This window comes from Propithecus coquereli, unplaced genomic scaffold (assembly GCF_000956105.1).
Source record: "Propithecus coquereli isolate 6110/MARCELLA unplaced genomic scaffold, Pcoq_1.0 Scaffold61, whole genome shotgun sequence".
Lineage (NCBI taxonomy): Eukaryota > Metazoa > Chordata > Mammalia > Primates > Indriidae > Propithecus > Propithecus coquereli.
In genome coordinates this window covers 7,020,326-7,040,365 of record NW_012152063.1, presented here as the reverse complement: position 1 = coordinate 7,040,365, position 20,040 = coordinate 7,020,326, and the positions used below count along the sequence as shown (strand labels likewise).

The following is a 20,040-nucleotide window of genomic DNA, read 5'->3' as shown; positions in this document are numbered from 1 at the left end:
AAGGAGGGAAAGAGGATTGTTCCCAGATGTTTTCTCTTCAAGCTTGAGTAAATGTTTGGTCAATTTCACATACTCTTTCAACAAAGAAAACAGGGGAGTCAGATGCCAAGTAGCTGAGAGGGGCTGTTCCATTATGAACTCACGACCACAGTTCTAAATGGGCTTTCAACACTGTCCAGAAACCTGCTCTGATTTCAGGACTTCATTTACCATCCTCTCCAATTACTTCAAGCCTCCCACAATCTCCATCCACTTAATTCTTCAGTCTTCATAACTGAGCTCTACGAACTCTTGCCTGACCTCTGCCAAACTGCCAATTTTACACTATCATAATACCACTTACATTTTTTCCTCAGGGCATCTATCATCGGTTCAAATTTACATTTATTTGTATCATTACGTTTATCATTATTTGTGTTATCAATCAAGTTAATAAATCAAATTAATAAAAATTACATAATTATTATTACATTTATTTCCATCCTTATTACATTTAGTCATATCATTATGTTGGTAACTGGCTCCCAGACCGTAAACTCCAACAAAGCAGGGGCCTGTTTTTTGTTCACCCTTGTGTTCGCCAGGCCTAACTAAGTGCCCCATACATACTAGGTGCTCAGTCAATATTTGCTAAATTAGTTAGCATTCCTGACCTCTAGAAACTCTCTCTCTGGTGGGGGTGGAGGCTTAATCTGTAATGGTATAGTGGGCATTGGCCGTTTAAAGTTTCAGAGGGGTTTGCAGCTCCCCACCCCGGGCCTTGGTAAAGAAAACTGGGTTGCCTGTTTTGCAAAGTGAACCCTGTGGCAAATGTTTTGGGAGGCGGCAGAACCTGGCCCCTTTACAAGGACAAAACAAAACAAGCCCCGAAGCAGCCCTAAAATCTTTTCCTGGATCAGACACGCGTTCCAGCCGAGGCTTGCGCTCCAGGGCACGACCTGGAATAAACCCAGCGAGCATCCGGCGCGCGTACCGGGCGTGCCAGCTGGAGGCTGCGCTGGGACTGCCTCTTCTCATTTCTCCCGCGCGAAACCCCGCCGGACGGCTCCACTCCCTGTCTCCAGTGCAGGGGGGACCCTGGCGCCCCCATACTGGCAGCGGCCTCATGCGCGCCCAGTTGCAGCCCCCTGTCGTGCCGCCTGCGGAGTGAAGTTCACTGCTCGTGAAACTGGGTCCGTGATCTGAGCCACGAGGCCCTGCGAGGCGGCGCCGAGTGGGCGGCGCGACGCGCTCCCCCTGTCCCGTGCGCCGAGTGCGCCCCTCCTGGGGCCCGCCGCAGCTCCGGGCGCGGTGCGCTGGCTGTGCGGCCGCGGGGCGTTCTCCGTGCGCCGGGCGGGTGGCGAGCGAGGTTCCCGTGGCTGCACGCTAGGAGGAGGCTGGAACCTCGTTAGGAAGAATGGAAGTGGCGACTCGCTACCAGGTGAGGGTCCCGGACGCGCCCACGGCTTGCCTTCCTTTTGCGCCCTGGCCCTCCTCTTGGCTTTGGGCTGGAAACGTGGCCCTTGGCCGCGGCGCTGTGGATCGGGCGTGCCCAGTCCCGCGAACGCCGGAGTGGGCGCGCCTGCAGGTGTGCGCAGTGGGTCACGATTGTGCCACCCGACTGCAGAGGCCGGGCGCCCCCGCACACACCCGCGGCCAGCCAGGCGCCCTGCTTCGTCCCGGGTGGCTGCCTGGAGGTGCAGGCGGGGAGGTGGCAGGGCGCAGCGCCTGCGTTTGCAGCGCAGGAGAGACCGGGGTGGGGGCTTTTTTGTGCGCCCCTCCTTCGGGAATGAAGTTTAAGAAAAATGTAGTTTTTCTAAAAAACATAGTTGAGAGACCAGTACAACTTGATAGTGGAGTTAAAAGGTATGGCTTTCGTGTTTGTTCTAGAACTTTTTTCTTCTTTCAGCTTTTTCGCAGTCAATATAAATATTCTAGAATTCTTTATAAGTGTTTTCAAGTAATTTGTAACCAACGGTGGGGGGGTGGAGCGGCAACGTCATTAGGCCAAGTTAAAAAACCAGCTGCAAGATCCCAAATCATACACACAGCACAAACCCTGTTACGCATTATGGGCCTAACTAGGCTTTAAAGCTCATTAACGAACACTTAAGAGTAAGTTTCCCAAACATTGCAATGAGTGGTTGGGAATGTGACCGTGACTTCAGTTTTCTCTTTTTCAAAAAGCTTTTCTCTCAATTTTTGTAATGGACGTACATTCTTATTTAGAGATAAGCAATAAGAACACTTTTCAAAAGAACTAAAAATAAAACTTTTAAAAAGGGAAGGAAGCAGCCACGCTGCTGCTTGTGGGAGCTGCAGAGATGCTTTGTGAGAGGGTTGGGGGTTTTTTCCGCTTGGTTTTGTGAGAGTCTCTGGACCCGCTGCTTCCACCTTGCCTTCGACTGGTGTTTGCTTTTCTCCACCTGGGTGCTGGGGCCCGGGAGTGGAGGCGGGGCCCCTGGCCTTGGGAGACTCAAAGCACTGGCCGCTGTCACCTGCCCGAGTCTGGCGGCAAATTAAAGACCAAGCCACTCACGGTCACTTTGGCCGTTTAGTAATTTCTGAAAGCCTTCCTCGACCTGGTCGTTTGGGAAAAATCTATTGTTGTGGATGTTTGTGAGGAGTATTTGAAAAATTCCTACAGTGAGGGAAGATACTAAAAGCAAGGAAAACAAATAGTAAAGCAAGCCTAAGGACTGAGACAGGGCTAGTTTTTTTTTTTCTTTTTTTCTCTTATTAGCCTTTACCACTTATTGGCATTCTATATTTCTAGGAGTTTCTGCGTATCCAGGCCTTAAAAAAACAAACCTCGAGAAGGAGATTGGAGCTCCTTGTGCATTTCATCGGAAACTGTATCTTGATAATGTATCACTCCTGAAACTTGTTCTGTTGGAGAGGTCTTTACACTTCCTCTACTGACAGTCATAATTCATGTTTAGGACATTAAAAAGTGTCCCAGAATGTGTAGTTGCAAGTGAACATTTTACTGCCACATAATGAGGCTAATTTTTGGTAGTTCTAAAATGTTAAAACTGTTTACCATGGGGGGGTAACCCACAAATTATATCCAACCCATTATGCACCAATTAGGGCAAATTACTATATGTAAGATGATCAGGTTTTTTTTTTTCTTTTCTAAAGACCTAATTGGCAGTGCAAATTAAGATATGTGATAATTTTTGCAGTGAAAATGTTCCTGTTCATAATTTAAATGTGAGCAGATTATAGTGTCTTTAAATTAGTGGAGAGTGGTTCTGTGGAGTGGGCAGGTGACTGCAGATAAGAGCACTTAATGAGCATTTCAGGCACAGCAAGATGTTAAATTCCTGTGGTTCTACCCTATCCCCTAGCCTTATGAATAAATCAGTGTGATGAACCACCTGAATCGGCATTACTACATACTGAATACGGTTCAACTCAGTGTGCAGTGGGTTTTAATTTCATACGTGCAGTGCAGTAAATATAATTCCCATCCCTTGGAAAGCACAGAGCTAGAAAGGTGTTTCAGCAAAGCAGGTTAGGCCTGACGTTAATGAGTAATAAGCGAACAAGGAAGAGACACTCCTTTACACTCTGAGCTATGAGTCTGTACTTTTGCACGATCCCACCAGTATGTTGGATTTGATGTCCTCTGACAGTGATTATGGCTCCCATGGGCTGTAGTCTTGTTGGGCTGACCACTATGTCTTTGTGTTTTTGTACTGAATGACAAATAATACCTACTAAAGACAAGGTTGTGATCCCTTACTAAGAGCTCTCAACAGTGCAGCTCACTGGAGCTGGTGCTTGACCTTGCCTCAGCTTCCTCACAGAGAAACTGGTAGGTACTGAATGACAGTGTCCTCCTTGTACTGTCTTCCAGCTCCAGGGTGCAGGACAGACTCTTTGAGAAGGAAATGATGCTAAGTGTTCTCATGAATATGCACAAGTGTGCTACTGAAGGGGTAAAGGGGAATTTTTCTGGTGTTGACCTCATAGCTGCAAAGTGCTCCCATCTGATCCTGTGGCTTAAAATGTGTGCCCAGAGCTCCAGAAGCTGGTCACAGAGAAAGGTCGTTTGTGATTTCTTGGAAGGACAATGATTTTCCACTGTAATAGTCCTTTATTTAAAAGGCCACTCAGTCACTCTTTCTGTGCACTGCTGACCATCCCACCCATGGTAGAGCCGAATTCTCAGAGGAAAACCTTAGATCCCAGCAATTCTGATCCAGGTACACAGGACAGAAAACCATGAGATAGTGTGACTTTAAAACAATTTGTGAATGTTAGAGTAAATTAGCAAAAAAGTTCAATAAAGCCATTCAAATAGAATAGCCCAGGCATATTAATTTGAAACTGCTTTTGAGGGTTTTCCTTTACTCATTAGCATGCTCTTGGAATTATAGTTTAGAATTTTTACCTCCAACATACAGTTTTGTTTTATAAAAGACTTCCAGCTTTAGTCACCAAAGTGGAATTTGATACAGGCTGTTTGAGGTAGGGATAGAGATAAGAAAATATTAGTGGAACCATTTTATTTTCTTTTTGTTTATGAAAAGCAGTGGACCATTCAGAGGCATATTTGGTAAATTCAGCTGAAGTTATTACTCAGAAAAATGTATCTTCCGTAGTAGTAAGTGCTAGCGCCCTGTAGGCAGCACAGAAATATGTTGTGGACTCTTGCAGAATAAGGGGCCAGAGTTTTAGGTCAAAGGAATAGTTGATGCTGCCTGTTTTTTGCAATCAGCTGAGGACAGAGATTTCTGACTGGGTTAGTCCATTTAGCAGATGTTCATTGAGCACCTGCTGTGTGCTAGTTATTGTTAGTTGTGGTGGAAGAACAAAGACACGGAAAACACTCTTCTTCCCCACACTCCTCACCAGAAGGCCACTCTTGAACTCCTTGCCTCCTCCTGCCTTAGCCAGAGCTCAGCTGGCTCCTGCTCTGTGCTGTGGGGACTTAGGCTGCCTGGGGGTGAAGGGAGGGAGACCTTAAGAGCTTTCCTTTTCTCCCCCAAGGAATGTAAACTGTCCCTTCTTTGAAAAGTCATGCTGTGCTAAGGACTTAAAAGTTGTCAGAGTTAATGCTCACTATAGTTCTGTGAAGTAGGTAGTATTATCTGCATTTTAAAGATAAAGGTTACATTGACTAATTTGCTCTGGGAAACTTACAGGGAAGAAGCTCAGTTAGGATTCCAGTCCCCAGAGTCACTGCCTGGCTCTTGCCACTGGAATCGTGGGACTTTGTCGAGTCACAACTCTTTCTCTAAAAGAATTGAGGATAGAAATCTTTGCCTAACTCACGGTGCTACTGAGATGATGAAGGACATGCTGCGTATAACCTGTTTAAGTAGAAGGGCTGGATGGAGTGTGAGAGCAGCTGGTCTGGTTCTTTCTTAGGAATTTACCAGATTATGCTTTATACTGTATAAAAGTCAGCTTGGGAATATGAATAAGATCTGCAAAGCTTCTTCATAGGAATGACTTTTATGTGAATTTTGTGTCGTAGAGACAACGTTGTGTCACTGTTCTGTCTGCCCTGCTCTTCTCTGTACCTCCTTTGTGTGTCATTTCCATTTCGTGTTCGCCTGTAGTACAGTCATCGTTTTTCGTAACCTTTGTGTGATTGCTCGTGGGCACTGTCACTTATCGAGTCGCCTGGAGGTCTTTACAGTTTTCATTTTTAGTGACTGTAGTGTTTCGCTGAGTAGACGTGTAGTTTATGTACGTATTTTCTGATGAAAACATTTTTTTCTTTATTAAAGGAACTTTGTCCTAAACGTCTCACGGTGGTATACTATGTATCTTAGGGCTTGCGTCAGAGTCCAGACTTTGTAATTACTGTTTATGATGTATTTAATATCTTACAAATGTGCCTAATTTTCAATGGATGGGAACCTGCGACACGTTTTCCTAGGACATTGCCCCTTTTGTTGTGCTGTATTAAGTGAGAGAAAGTCGTTTTTGCTGAGGTTAGAGTCAAGGCTCATGAGAACTGGATGAAACAATTAGTGTTTCACTGAGCTCAGAGCATCTGGTAGAATGTTTTAGTTTGGGGGAAAGTGTAGAGAGGTCTTTCTCTACCACCATCGGGCTGCCTAGAAGACCAAGAAAGCCCATGAACGTGCCCGTGGACAGGCAGTGAAAGTGCCTGCGGGTTAGGGCTGTTGGGAATTTGTGAAAGTTGACTCGGAAGCGGGAACACCGGGTCCTGAGCTCCCCTCCCATGTGGCAATGTTCCCTTTTTGTTGGTTTTGCTTGTTTGTTTGAGACAGAGTCTTGCTCTGGTCTGAGGCCTGGGCTACAGTGTCACAGCTCACTGCAACCTTGAACTCCTGGGCTCAAGTGATCCTCCTGCCTCAGCCTCCCAAGCAGCTGGGCCTGCAGGCATGCGCCACCACCCCACCAGCACCACCACGCCTGGCTCATTTTTCTCCCTTTTGTAGAGATGGACTCTTGCTCTTGCTCAGGCTAATGAGTCCCTTTTTGAAAGGAGTTGCCTTCTTTTGTCTTGCTTACTTCAACTATAGTCTCCTAGACAGCATTCCCGAAAATATATTTTCATTGGAGGTTGGATGTCTGAAGGTTGAACAGAAGGTGGTTCACCCATTATAAAGTGGTTTCTAAGAGCAAAGGAAAAGTATTTCCTGATCTGGGTGCTGGTTATAAAGGGTGGGTACACTCTGGCAAACTTCACCAAACTGTATACTTAAGATACATGTGCTTTTCTGTTTGTATGTTGCACTTCAGTAAAACATTTAAAAAATAACATGTGGAATCCCAAAGCATGAGTCTTTGGAGTCTGTGCTTCCTGCCAGCCCAGGCTGCCAGGTATGTAGGAAACAGATTCCCTAGTGTCTTGTGCCCTGCCAGTTGTACCAGTTTCCTAGGACTGGGTGTGGGCCAGGAATCCCTTCCCACAAACCCTTTTGCTGTTCCCCCAAACCCTACATAGGAACAGTGCAGTTCTTTGGGCAGCACCCCCATCTTTAAGCCTCTGATGCAGGAGGGGCCTATATGCTTGGAGGATGCCTTACACTTGCGAGCAAACCCTGGAGGTCTGAATCTTTTGACATAAACCCTGAGACACCCCCTCTGCTGCCTCCTGGCAGATGTCCTCCTCTGTTACAAGGGCCCCTGGGCTTTCCCCAGGGTAGTGACTGGTGACCCCAAACCGTGTGGCTGGTCAAAATGATAATTATCCAGCGTTATGTGAAGGGCCTGGCATATAGGTGTTAAATATTTGTTGAATTAAAAACGAAATGCTCGTTTTAGGGCTGTCCATGGGTTTTGAGTGGAAGTATGAGTTGTCATGGGCGGGAATGTCCTGTCCCAGAGCTGCGCAAATTTTTTTTGTTGAACTAAATTTGGAAGCCATTTGGGGCCTGCCTGGGAGGCCTGGAGGGGGTAGGAAATTTTCTCATAAATCTCCAGTTTTGTCTTTCAAAGTCATGCCTGTTTTGCATTCTATCCCATGATATATTTTTATTTATTTTAATACAAAAATGAAATTAAAAACGACTCTGGGGCAGGGATTTCCCTTCCCTGTCCCACCTATGATCCTAAAAGCCCTCTGGCAGTCGCTGAGCTCCCAGCTTGGAGAAGTGTGGAACTGCCAAGTGTAAAATTTAGAAATCATACCTACAATAAATCCTGAAATAGGACATTTCCCTCACATTCCTCCACTCCTGCCCTACAATATCTTTAATTTAAACCTCCATGACCATGAAGGGCAGTTAAATGGGGGGAAAAAAATCAAACCTCAGTTGATACTGAAATCCCTAAGAACATTTTTAATGCAAAATTTCTAGTGTCTTGTTTTCCATTAGCATTGGTTTAAAAAGGAAAGTTAAGAAAAAGTATATTTAACACCATTGTTTATTTTTAACTGTCTCCCCCGCCCTTGACTATTGCTCCCAGGCACTTATTAAAGTGGTGAAAGCCAGTGGGGCTCCCTCCAGCCTTTCCCAAATGTGCTCGTGACCTCTTACCTAGGGCTCCCTTTACCTGCCTTCAAAAAGTCACTGAAAAGAACATCTGGGTGTCCTCATGACCTTTGTGGTACTAAGTGGTTGTAATTAGCACCGAAAAAGGATGTACTCTTAGTGAATGTGAGTGTGTCATTCACTGTGGTACAATGCCAAGAGCCAAGTGGTGTCAGCAGCCTGCATGGCCGGCGTCCCAGAGGTTGTTAAGGCTCATTTTCCGTGGTCTGCAGTGAGTGCTCTCAGCAGGGCAGAAGTGTGTCAAGAGGGTCCCTGTACAAAGGCTTTCAGGGCTGGGCTGTGGGATGCAGAAGATCCTCCCCCCTCCATGCCCCCCCCCCCATCAGTGTGGGGATCTGTTCAGTGCTTGTCCGGAGTGAGCACAGGGACACTTGCCTCCTCCGAAAGACAGGCACCTCCAGATTCATGCTTCCGCCTGTGCACCTACGACAAGCCCTTCTCCAGGGTCACTCCATCCTGCAGCTGTATTGACATGACTGATGTCACTGCTCCTAGAAGTCTTCCTTACCTTCCCCCCAGCTGGGTCAGGTGCCCCCCTGGGGACTTCTGGAGTACCTGGACTTCCCTGTTGACACTTAGTTGCACCACATAGAAATCGTTTCAATATTGTCTCTCTCACCCTATCACCTGTGACTTATTTTTTCATCAGATATCTTAGCATGGTGTCCCGCATATATATGTTTAGTAAATGGCGCCCGTATTAGGTGCTTAATTAATATTTCTTGAATGGATGGAAGGGCATAGTAGTACTGGTATTACTATACTCTTTTAATAACTGACATTTATATAGTGTCTTCTTCAACTTTACAGAACACTTCCCAGGGATATTTTGGGAGTCATCAGAGCTCTGGACTAATGTTCTGATTCTTTTCCTTCCAGGTAAATGGGAGAGTTGCACTTTCCTGGCTCCTTGGAACCAGCAAGGCTATTTGACTTGCTTTGGCCAATGAAATATGAGCAGAAATAATATGTTTCACTTGTAGATGGAATTCTTTCTATGCCAGCTTGTTATTTGCCATATCTCATTCCCTCTGCCGCTGTACCTGCCAGCATTTCAAATAGTAGTAGCTCTGTCGGCTCGGGTTCTGGTGTGAGGACAGCGTGGAATAGACTCTGGCTGGCCTATGATGAACATGTAATATGAACAAGACAGAAATCTTTCTTTTTAAGCCATTAATTGCGATTTGCGCTTGTTTGCTACTGCTTTATAACCTGTCACGGGTACCCCGACAGATAGACCAAGACTCTCATAGTTCAATTTTGGACTCACTCTGTGGTTGTCATGTGGGTGAACCGAGGTCATGGTAGTGGTGGTGATAGAAATATGTGGGTTTCTCTTTGATTGTCAGAGTGATGGGGATGAAGGGAATGCTTCTGTTGAGTGGTTTAGAGTTCAGGGATAAGTATCTTATGGCAGACAGGAGAGTCCCATGGGACAAAGCAATTGTTCTGTCCAAAATGCCAGTAGCAAGATTTGTCCAATTTGATAATCAGTCTCTAGAGTCTAGAGAAATCTTAACATTGGCTACACATTTCTTATCTGCTGAGCTCCCTGGAAGAGGAAGTTAGGCAGCACTTCCCACGTTGTTTGGTTCACTTCACTCCTAGGATCTCTGCCAAAATTCCAGCTTAAAGGCTACTCATCTGCTGAATAGCTCTTCTAAGCCCCGTACGAGTACATATCTGGAATTTCTCCCCACTTCTATTTTCTCTTTTAAAAATAACATTACTTTTTGGGAGGTTTTTATTGTGGTAAAATATACATAATAAAACTTACTATTTTATCTATTTTAAGTATGCAATTCCATATAGTCACATTGTCATGCAACCATCACTGCTGTCTCCTGACCTTTTTCATCATTAAGCTGAAACTCTGTACCCACTAAACAATAACTTCCCGGTACCTCTTCCCCCAGCCCCTGGTTGCCTCTCTTTTAGTTTCTGTCCGTGAGAATTTGACTATTCTAGGTATCTCATATAAGTGGAATCATACATCATTTGTCCTTTTGCGACTGGCTCATTTCACTTAATGTGTTTAAGGTTCATCTATGTTGTAGCATGTGTTAGAATTTCATTTCTTTTTAAGGCTGAATAATACTTTTATATGTACTTGTACGTACAACATTTTTTTTCCTCATATTCATTCATCGATGAACATTTTGGTTGTTTCCACCTTTTGGCCATTGTGAGTGATGGATGGTATGCAATGAACAATCATTGGGATACAAATATCTGTTTGAGTCACTGCTTTCAGTTGTTTTGGGTACATACCTAAAAGTGGAAGTGATGGGTTATATGGTAATTCTGCTGGGTCATAGGGTAATTCTAAATTATTTCAGAAATTACCATACCGTTTGGCACAGCGGCTGTGCCATTTTACATTGTCACCAGCAGTGCACAAGGATTCCAATTTTTTTCACATGCTTGCCAACACTAGTTCTTTTCTATTTTTTTTGATGATGGCCGTTCTAATGAGTGTGAAGTGATATCTCATTGTGGTTTTGTTTTGTGTTTCCCTAATGATTAGTGATGTTAACCATTTTTTCACGTGCTCATTGGCCATCTTCTTTGGAGAAATGTTCATTCAAGTCTTTTGCCCATTTCTTAATTGGGTTTTTGTAGTTGTTGAGTTGTGGTAGTCATTTATATATTTTGGATATTAATCTTTTATCAGATATATGATCTGCATATATTTTCTCCCATTCTGTAGGTTGGCTTTTAGTGGTCTTGATAGTGTCTTTTCGGCAAAAGTTTTTAATTTTGATGAAGTCCAGTTTATGTAGTTTTTGTTGCCATATCCAAGAAATTATTGCCAAACCCAGTGTCATGAAGCTTTTCCCCTATGTTTTCTTCTAAGAGTTTTATAGTTTTATCTCTTATATGTAGGCCTTTGATCCATTTTGAGTTAGTTTTTATAGATGGTTTAAGGTAAGGGTCCACCCTGATTCTTTCGCATGTGGATATAACCAGTTTTCCCCCCAAAATTTGTTGAAAAGACTGTTCTTTGCCGTTGAATGGTCTTGGTGCACACTTGTCAAAAATCATTTGACCATATATGCAAGAATTTATTTTGGGGCTCTTTATTCACTTCCTTTGGTCTGTATGTCTGTCTTTATGCCAAGACCACACTGTTTTGGTTACTGTAGCTTAGTAGTAAGTATTAAAATCAGGAAATAGGAGTCCTCCAATACTGTTCTTTTTCAAGATTGTTTTGTTTATTTAGGGTCCTTTGTGATTCCATGTGAATTTTAGGATAGATTTTTCTGTTTCTGCAAGAACCATCACTGGGATTTTGATAGGGATTGCATGAAATCTTTAGGTTGCTTCAGGTTGTATTGTCATCTTAACAATAGTAAGCCTTCCAGTCCATGGACCTGCAATATCTTTCCACTTATTTGCCTTCTTTGATTTCTTTCAGTGATGTTTTGTAGTTTTCAGTGTATAAGACTTTAACCTTGTTGGTTAAGCTTATTCTAAGTATTTTTTGCTGCCATTGGAAATGGAATTTTTTAAAAAAATTTTTCATATTATTCATTGTTGGTATGTAGAAATGCAACTGGTTTTTGTGTTGATTTTTGTGTCCTGCAGTGTTGAATTTGTTAATTAGCTCTAACAACTTTTTTTATGTAATCTATAATGCTCTGTACATATACAATCATGTCATCTTGTAACAGAGATAAATTTTACTTCTTCCTTTCCTATTTGGATGCTTTTTATTCGTTATTTTTCTTGCCTGATTGCTGTGGCCGGACCTTCCAGTATTATGTTGAATAGAAGTGGTGAAAGCAGACGTTTTTGTCTTTTTCCTGATCTTAGGGGAAAAGCTTTCAATCTTCCACTATTGAGTATGATGTTAGTTGTGGCTTTTTCATGTGTTGGTGAAGTTTCCTTCCATTCTTAGTTGAGGGTTTGTTTTTTTTTTTAAATCATGAAGGGGTGTTGAATTTTGTCAGATATTTTTTCTGTGTCAATTGAGGTGATCATTTTTCTGCCTTTATTCTGTTTCTATAATATGTTACATTAAATTGATTTTCATATGTTGAACTATTTTGCATTCCTTGAATGAATTCCATTTGGTCATCTTGTATAATCCTTGTGCTGTGCTGCTGAATCGGTTCACTGGTATTTTGTTGAGGATTTTTGCATCAGTATTCATAAGGAGTAGTTTGTGGTTTTCTTGTTAGGGTCATTATCTGGCTTTGGTATCAGGGTACTTCTGGCCTCATGTAATAGAATGAGTTAGGAAATGTTCCCTCTTCAGGTTTTTGGAAGAGTCTGAGAAGAACTGGTGTTAATTCTTCTTTAAATATTTAGTAGAATTCATCTGGTCTTGGGCTTTACTTTGTTGAGAGGTTTTTGATTACTGAGTCAAATCCTTACGAGTTATAGGTTTATTCAGATCTTCTATTTCTTTATAATTCAATCTGGGTAGGTTATGTTTCTAGGAAGTTACCCATTTTATCTAGATAATCCAATTTGTTAGCATACAGTTGTTCATAGTACTCTTTTAAAAGCCTTTTTATTTATGTAAAATGGGTAGTAATGTCCCCACTTTCATTTCTGATTTTAGTAAGTTTTCTCTCTCTCTCTCTCTCTTTTTTTTTTTTTTTTTCAAAGAGTGAACTTTTGGGTTTATTGATCTTTATTATTATATTCTGTTTTAATTTATCTCTGCTTTAATCTTTATTTCCTTTTTGATGCTAGCTTTGGGTTTACTTTGCTGTACTTTTTCTAGTTCCATAATGTGTGAAGTTCATGTGTTGATTTTAGATGATTTTTATTATAAGTATTTTCTGGTATGTATTGCCCTCTTAGTGTTGCTTTGCATCGTGTAAGTTTTGGTACATTTTGTTTTCATATACATTTGTTTCAAGGTATTTCACATTCCATTGTGATCAGAAATGATAGTTTATATGATTTCAATCATTTCAAATTTATTCACACTTGTTTTGTGGCCTAACATATGGTCTGTCCTGGATAATTTTCCATGTGTACTTGAGAAAAATGTGTATTTTGCTGTTACTAGGTAAGTGTTCTATGCATGCCTTTTCGTCCTGGTTGGTTTATAGTGTGGTTCAAGTCCTCTGTTTCCTTATTATTATTGTTCTTCTGTCTGGTTGTTCTGTTCATTATTGAAGATGGGATGCTGAAGTCTCTATCTGTAATTGGAGAACAGTCTATTTCTCCCTTCAGTTCTATTGGTGTTTGCTTCGTATATTTGGAAGCTCTGACGTTTGGTGCATTTATAATTATTATCTTTTCTTGGTTAATTGACCCTTTGTATCAATCTGTAATGTCTTTCTTTAAACAGTTTTTGACTTAATATCTATTTTGTCTGATATTAATATAGCCACTCCATCTGTCTTTTGGTTACTATTTGCATTGGATATCTTTTTCCATCCTTTCACTTTGAGTCATTTATGTCTTTAGATTTAAAGTGAGTCTCTTGTAGGCAGCATATATTTGTACCCTGGTTTGGTTTATTTTTGAATCCATTCTGCCGATCTGTTTCTTTTGATTGTGGAGTTTAAATCATTTAAATTTAAAGTAATTATTGGTAGAGAATGACTTAATTTTTGCCATTTTAAAAATATGTCTTATGTGTCTCCTTTTTGGTCCTTTATTTCTTCCATCACTGCCTTCCTTTGAGTTTAGTTGATTTCTTTGTAGTGACACATTTTGACTCTTATCCCTTTCTGTGTATTCTACACATACATTTTTCTGTTGTTACCATGGGGATAACATGTAACGTTCTAAAGTTGTGACAGTCTAGTTTGAATGATACCAGTTTAATGTCAATGACATATACAGAAACTCTGTTCCTATACTGCTCTGTCCTCCTCCATTTTATGTTATTGGCATCACAAATTACATCTTTATGTGTTATGTACCCACTGACACAGATTTGTAAATATTTTTTATCCTGTAGAAAATAACAAGTGGAGTTATAAACTAAATTTACAATAATACTGGTTTTTATATTTGTCAGTGTATTTACCTTGACCTGAGAACTTTATATTTTTGTGTGGCTTTAACAAAGGTACTGTCAGTGACCTTTCATGTCAACATGAAAGACTCCCTTTATTATTTTCTGTTAATGGTAGTGGTAATGAACTTGCTCAGTTTTTATTTATCTGGGAATATCTTAATCTCTACTCATTTTGAAGTACAGTTGTTTGCCAGATAAAGAATTTTCATTTGACAGATTTTTTTCCTTTAGCACTTCATTATAAATATATCATCCTACTGTGTTCTGGCCTTCAAGGTTTCTGTGAACAGTCAGCTGATAATCTTATTGAGCATCTGTTATATGTGACAAGTAGCTTTTTTCTCACTGCTTTCAAGATTCTTTGTCTTTCATCAGTTTAATTATACTGTGTCTCTATGTGGTTCTCTTCGAATTTATCCTACCTGGAATTCATTGAATTTCCTGGATTAGTGTATTCATGCCTTTCATCAAATTTGGGAAGTTTTCAGCCATTATTTCATCAAATAATCCGTCTCTTTCTCATGCACTCTCTCCCACCCCTTCTGAGATTCCATATTGGTCTCCTTGAAGACGTCTCTTAGGCTCTGTTCACTTTTTATTTTTTATTTTTCTCCTTAGACTCAGTATTTTCAAATGCCTTCAAATTTGATGATTTTCTACCTCAAATACGTTTTTGAACCATTCTAGTAAAATTTTCAATTTGGTTATTGTATTTTTTCAGCTCCGGAATTTCTGTTAGGTTCCCTTTTATAATTTGTATCTCTTCGTTGATTCGTTTTGTTTATATGTCATTTTCCTGATTCACTTTAGTTCTTTGTGCTTTCCTTTTGTTCTTTGAGTATATTTAAGGTAGTTGTCTTTGTCCAGTAAGTTCAGTGTTCCTCAAGGACAGTTTCTGCTAATTTATTTTGTTCCTTTGAATGGGCCATGTTTTTGTGTTTCTTTGTATGCCTTTCGTCTTTTGTTGAAAATTAGATATTTGAGAAAACAGCCACCTCTTCCAGTCGTTGCAGACTGGTTCTTTGCCAGGAATGTCCATCAGTGATTAAGTGGACATGTTCTGAGCCTGAAAACTTAAGATCTCAGATCTTTTCTGAGCACATTGAGCATATTGAGCCTGGGCCTATGTGTGGCTTTTTCAGTTCCCCCATATTTATGGCTTCTTTTTAATGTCTTTTGAGTCTCACCTCAGCTTTTCCTTGGGCCTCATGTAGTCTGCTGCATTTCTCTACCCATAATCTCTCTCCAGGCATCTGCAGGTCTCTAGTTCCCCTGCAGATTTCATGAGATAGTGGCTGCAGCTTTTCCCCACCTGTGCTGTGAGTTAGGTGAGGTAGGGACCAATGTTTCAGTTAGCTCCCTGACATGTTAGAATGTTGCAATCACTGAATCATTCTGGTTTGAGGAAGGGAACTGGGCTGCTGCATCTTCCAGAGCAAGACTGTATTGTAGAGAGAGTGGAACAAGGGTGAGTAAAAATGCCATGAAAATTTCTACCATTCGAAGGTGACTTTTTCTTGATTGGGCACTCATTTGGTTGCAGTAGATCTTTGACCATTATTCAGAGCTTCTAAAAGGTTAGTTCAGACAGTTTCTAGTTGTTTTTTATGTCTCTGGGAGGGGGATGAAGCCTTGGAGCTTCTGAGTTCGTTTTGCTGATGTGACTCTCTGGTTACTTTTTTTGATAAATTGCCAAAAGTTTGTAAGATACAGAAAAATACAAAGAAAAAAATTAACGGTGACTATTAAGAACATGTGTTGAGTGTTTACTGTATACCAGACATTCTGTTGAGTACTTTACATGTATTATCTTATTTAATCCTCATAATCACCACAGAGGAGTTCTCTGCATTTGCAATGAGGAAACGTGGCCATGGTCACTCAGCTTCTGAGTGGAGTCATGACTGGAAACAACATAGTCTGACATTAAAATGCTCTTTGCTACTCAGTGCTATTTTCATAATCTCACTGTCCAAAAATAATCATTGATAACATTCTCATGTGTAGCATTACAGTTTTTTCCTATTGCATGACTACCTACATATGACAGTAATTTTTTTTATCCATTTGATAAATGTATTCATTTTATTCATTCAGCAAATAATTGAGTTCTTATTCTATCCAGCCACTGTTTCAGGCTTTGGAAACATAGTAATGAGCAAACTGAAGTTCCTCTCCTCATGGTGTTCGCATGACTTAATTTTAATGGGAGAGGCAGACAATAAATGTGTAATACTGTTTTTTAAAATGATCTACTACCAAGTAATAATAGATGGATTGAATAAAAAACAGGGCAAAGGCTAGAAATGGTAACCGTTCTAGGGGTACTGGTTTTAGAAAGGGTGGTCAGGAGAGGCAGGTCCCACTGATGAGGAGACATTTGAGCAGGGAGACCTGAAAGTAGAGACCACCTCTGTCCATCTATGGGGTAGGCAGGGGCCCCCAGACAGAAATGTGCTTCTCCCTTCAGGCAGTAGCCCAGGAACTGTTATCATTGGAGGGCATTGAGCAGGTGGAGCGTGGAAAGTAATGAGGTCCCAGAGGGAGCCGTGCTGGGAATGTTGGGCTTTACTGTGAGTGTGATGGGAATCAGTGCCGGGGAGGGTAGGGGGAATTTAATTTAGAGGCCTCACCTGCTGTGTGGAGACAGGCCTGTAGAGGGAGCTCTGGGAATTAGCGAGGCTGGTTAGAAGGCAGTTTACGGAGCAGTTTTATCTTGTGTCCAGCACTGGGCTCACCGCTGATAAAGCAGACTGCCGCCACCTGGGAAAGAGCTGTGCACTACCCCTGATTCACAGTATTTGGTAAATCATTGCCTGCTTTTACATAATTATAAGCACATTTGAATAGTGGAATAAGGATGAGACTTTTAATTATTGTAATGAATTTAGACTCTTAAAAATTTTGAGGTTAAAGTCATACAATGTAAAATTAGCCATCTTAAAGAAAACCATTCAGTGGCATTTAGTACATTCAGAATGTTGTATATCCACCATCCCTAGTTCCAAGACGTTTTCGTCACCCTAAAAGGAAACCCTGTACCTATTTATATTAATAATAGCAGTTGCTCCCCATTCCTTTCTCCTCCAGTCCCTGGCAAGCACTGATCTGTTTTTGGTCACCATGGATTTACCTTTTTTGGATATTTCACATAAATTGAAACCTGTGCTATGCAACCTTTTGTGTTTGGCTTCTCATACTTACCATGATGGTTTCCAGGTTTACCCACACTGTAGCATGGATCAGTACTTCGTTCCTTTTTATGGCCAAATAACAGTCCATCCATTTTGTGTGCGCACGCGTGTGTATACAATTTGTTTAACCTTTCATCTATGGTGAACATCTGGGTTATGTCCAGCTTTTAGCTGGTGTGAGTAGTGCTGCTGTGAACATGGGTGTATAAGTATTTGCTTGAAGACCTGTTTTCAGTTCATTTGATTATATACCTAAGAGGAGAATTGCAAGACCCATAGTTATTCTGTGTTTGACTTTTTGAGGAACCACCAAACTGTTTGACAGTGGCTAAACCATTTTACATTCTTCCCAGCAATGTGCAAGGGTTTTAGTTTCTCTGTGTCCTCACCAACACTTGTTTTTTTTCCTCCCCCCTCCCACCCATTTTTGGATTGAAGGCATCCTAGACAGTGTAAAGTGGTATTGCATGTTTCGATTTGCATTTCCCTAATGTCCAGTGATGTTGGGCATTGTTTCATGTACTTGGCCATTTGTTTATCTTCTTTGGAGAAGGGTCCATTCAAGTTCCTCATCCATTTTTTGATTGAGTTTGCCTTTTTGTTCTTGAGTTGTAAGAACAGATTCCCCAGAAATGGATCTTGCCCAGAAACAATCTTTTGTTGTTGAGTTGTAAGTTCTATTAATAAATAGTAGATCCTTATCAGATATGCGATTGGCACGTATTTCTCCCATTCTTTAGGTTGTCTTTTCACTTTCTTCATAATGTCCTTTGCATAAAAGTTTTTAATTCTGATGAAGTTCCATTTATTTTTATTTCCTGTTGTTGCTTGTGCTTTTGGTGTTATATTGAGTTTATATTTTTTGATTGAAGTAAATACTGCATACTAATTAATATATAGTTATGTTCTAGAAAAAACAGATTGTTTTCCTGTTTAGATGTTTGGGAATGTTTTTTGTTGGAGCATTAATGAGCTCTGTGCCTTTGAGTAAGTCTAGCTGTGGTCGCCCCTCCTTTTTTTCTTTTTTTTTCTGCCACAGGGACTTGCTCTGTCTCCTAGGCTAGAGTGTAGTGGCATCATCATAGCTTAGTGCAACCTTAAACTCCTGGGCTTAGGCAATCCTCCTGCCACAGCCTCCCTAGTAGCTGGGACTACAGGTGAGTGAGTGGCACCACTGCTGGCTAATTTTTTTCATTTCGTAGAGATGAGATGTTGCTGTTTTGCTCAGGCTGATCTCAAATTCCTGGTCTCATGTGATCCTCCTGCCTCAGCCTCCCAAAGTGCTGGAATTTCGGGGTGTGAGACACCGTGTTTGGCTTTTTTTTTTTTTTTTTCCCTCCTCTTGCTTTCTAAATTCCATTTTTTTCTTTTAAGTAAGAAGTTTTAAGTTGTTATGTGGTCAGTGATACACTCCTTTGCATTTTGACCTCCTTTACATTAATGGTTAAAGTCCCTCCCATTTAGAGGCCAGATGCATATGCACGTTAATTCTCCGTTGTGCCTGTTTACCATTTAACTCTTTGACCATCTGATTTATTTTATCAGGAGAAAAACAAAATTGACTGTTTTTATCCTCAGCCAGTTTTGCCAGCATCAGCTATTGACAACACCATCTCTTATCCCTTGATTCGAGATGTTTCCTTTATCGTGTTTTAGTTATATGTGCTAGGATCCGTTTCTGGGCAATCTGTGTTGTTCCACTATTTCTGCATGCTTTTCTTTGTTTTCTTGACTGCAGTTAATACAACAAAGTTCACCCTTTTTAATGTTCAGGCCTATGAATTTTGACAAATGCCTACAGCTGTGTATTCACCACCACGGTCAATTGCATCGCCCTCAAATGCTTCCACCTGCTTCTTTGTAGTCACTCCCCCACCTGTAGCCCTAGGCAACCACTGATCTGTTTTCTGTCTCTATAGTTTTTGCCTTTTCCAAAATGTCATGTAAGTGGAATCATACAATAGGTAGCCTTCTTCACCTGACATAATGCATTTGAGATGGAGCAATGTTACTATCTGCTAGTATTTCGTTCTTTTTTTAATTGGTGAGTAGTGTTCGATTGTATGCATATACCACATTTTGTTTATCCATTTCCTAGTTGATTGGCATCGTTTCCAGGTTTTGGAGTAAAACTGCTATATACAAATTTTGTGTGAACAGAATGTTTCATTTCACTTGGGTAAATATCTAGAAGTGGGATTCCTGGAATATATGGTAAATGTATATTTGACTTCATAAGAAACTGCCAAATTGTTCTCCAGCGTGGGCCTACCATTTTGCATTTCCACCGGCAATATATGAATAGTACCAGTTGTTCCACATCCTTGTCAGTACTTGATATTGTCTTTTTTTTTTAAGCCATTCTAGTAGGTATTTGGTTGCTCTCTCATTGTAGTTTTAATTTGCATTTCCCTAATGACTTAAGATGTTGAACATCTTTTCATGTGCTTATCTGCCATCCATATATCTTTGGTGAAGTATCTGCTTAGATCTTTTGCCCAATTTTAAAATTGGGCTATTTGTTTGGGTTTTGAGAGTTCTTTATATTTTCTGGGTAAAGGTCCTTTATCAAATCTATAGATTTGCAGATATTTTCTTCTAGTCTGTGCCTTTTGTCTTCATAACAGTGTTTTCTATAGAGCAGGAGTTCTTAATTTTGATTGTCTAATGTATAAATTTTTAATATCTATATTGTGCTTCTGGTGTTGTATCTTAAGAATTCTTTTGCCTAACCTTAGGTCACAAATATTTTCTCCGTTTTCTTCTAGAAGTTTTATAGTTTTAGGTTTCATACTTAGGTTTGTGATCCATTTTTGAGTTAGTTCTTATAATCAGTGCCAGGTATGTTTTTATGGACAAGCCAATTTAGTTGTAAAAGATTTAAAGAAAT

The 20,040-nt window shown here is 40.8% G+C and overlaps 1 protein-coding gene across 3 annotated transcripts in view; it reads left to right on the top strand.

The window, feature by feature from the left end:
- Positions 1-1,278: 1,278 nt before the first annotated feature.
- Positions 1,279-20,040, top strand: part of CDCA7L (cell division cycle associated 7-like) — a 42,158-nt gene continuing 23,396 nt past the window's right edge. For 2 of the 3 annotated variants that reach the window (XM_012659436.1, XM_012659433.1), the window contains exon 1: positions 1,279-1,420. In XM_012659436.1, coding sequence (XP_012514890.1) covers positions 1,397-1,420 — 24 coding nt within the window. In that variant the 5' untranslated portion in view covers positions 1,279-1,396. The remainder of the gene's footprint in view (positions 1,421-20,040) is intronic. The other variant, XM_012659435.1, reaches the window with a different exon arrangement.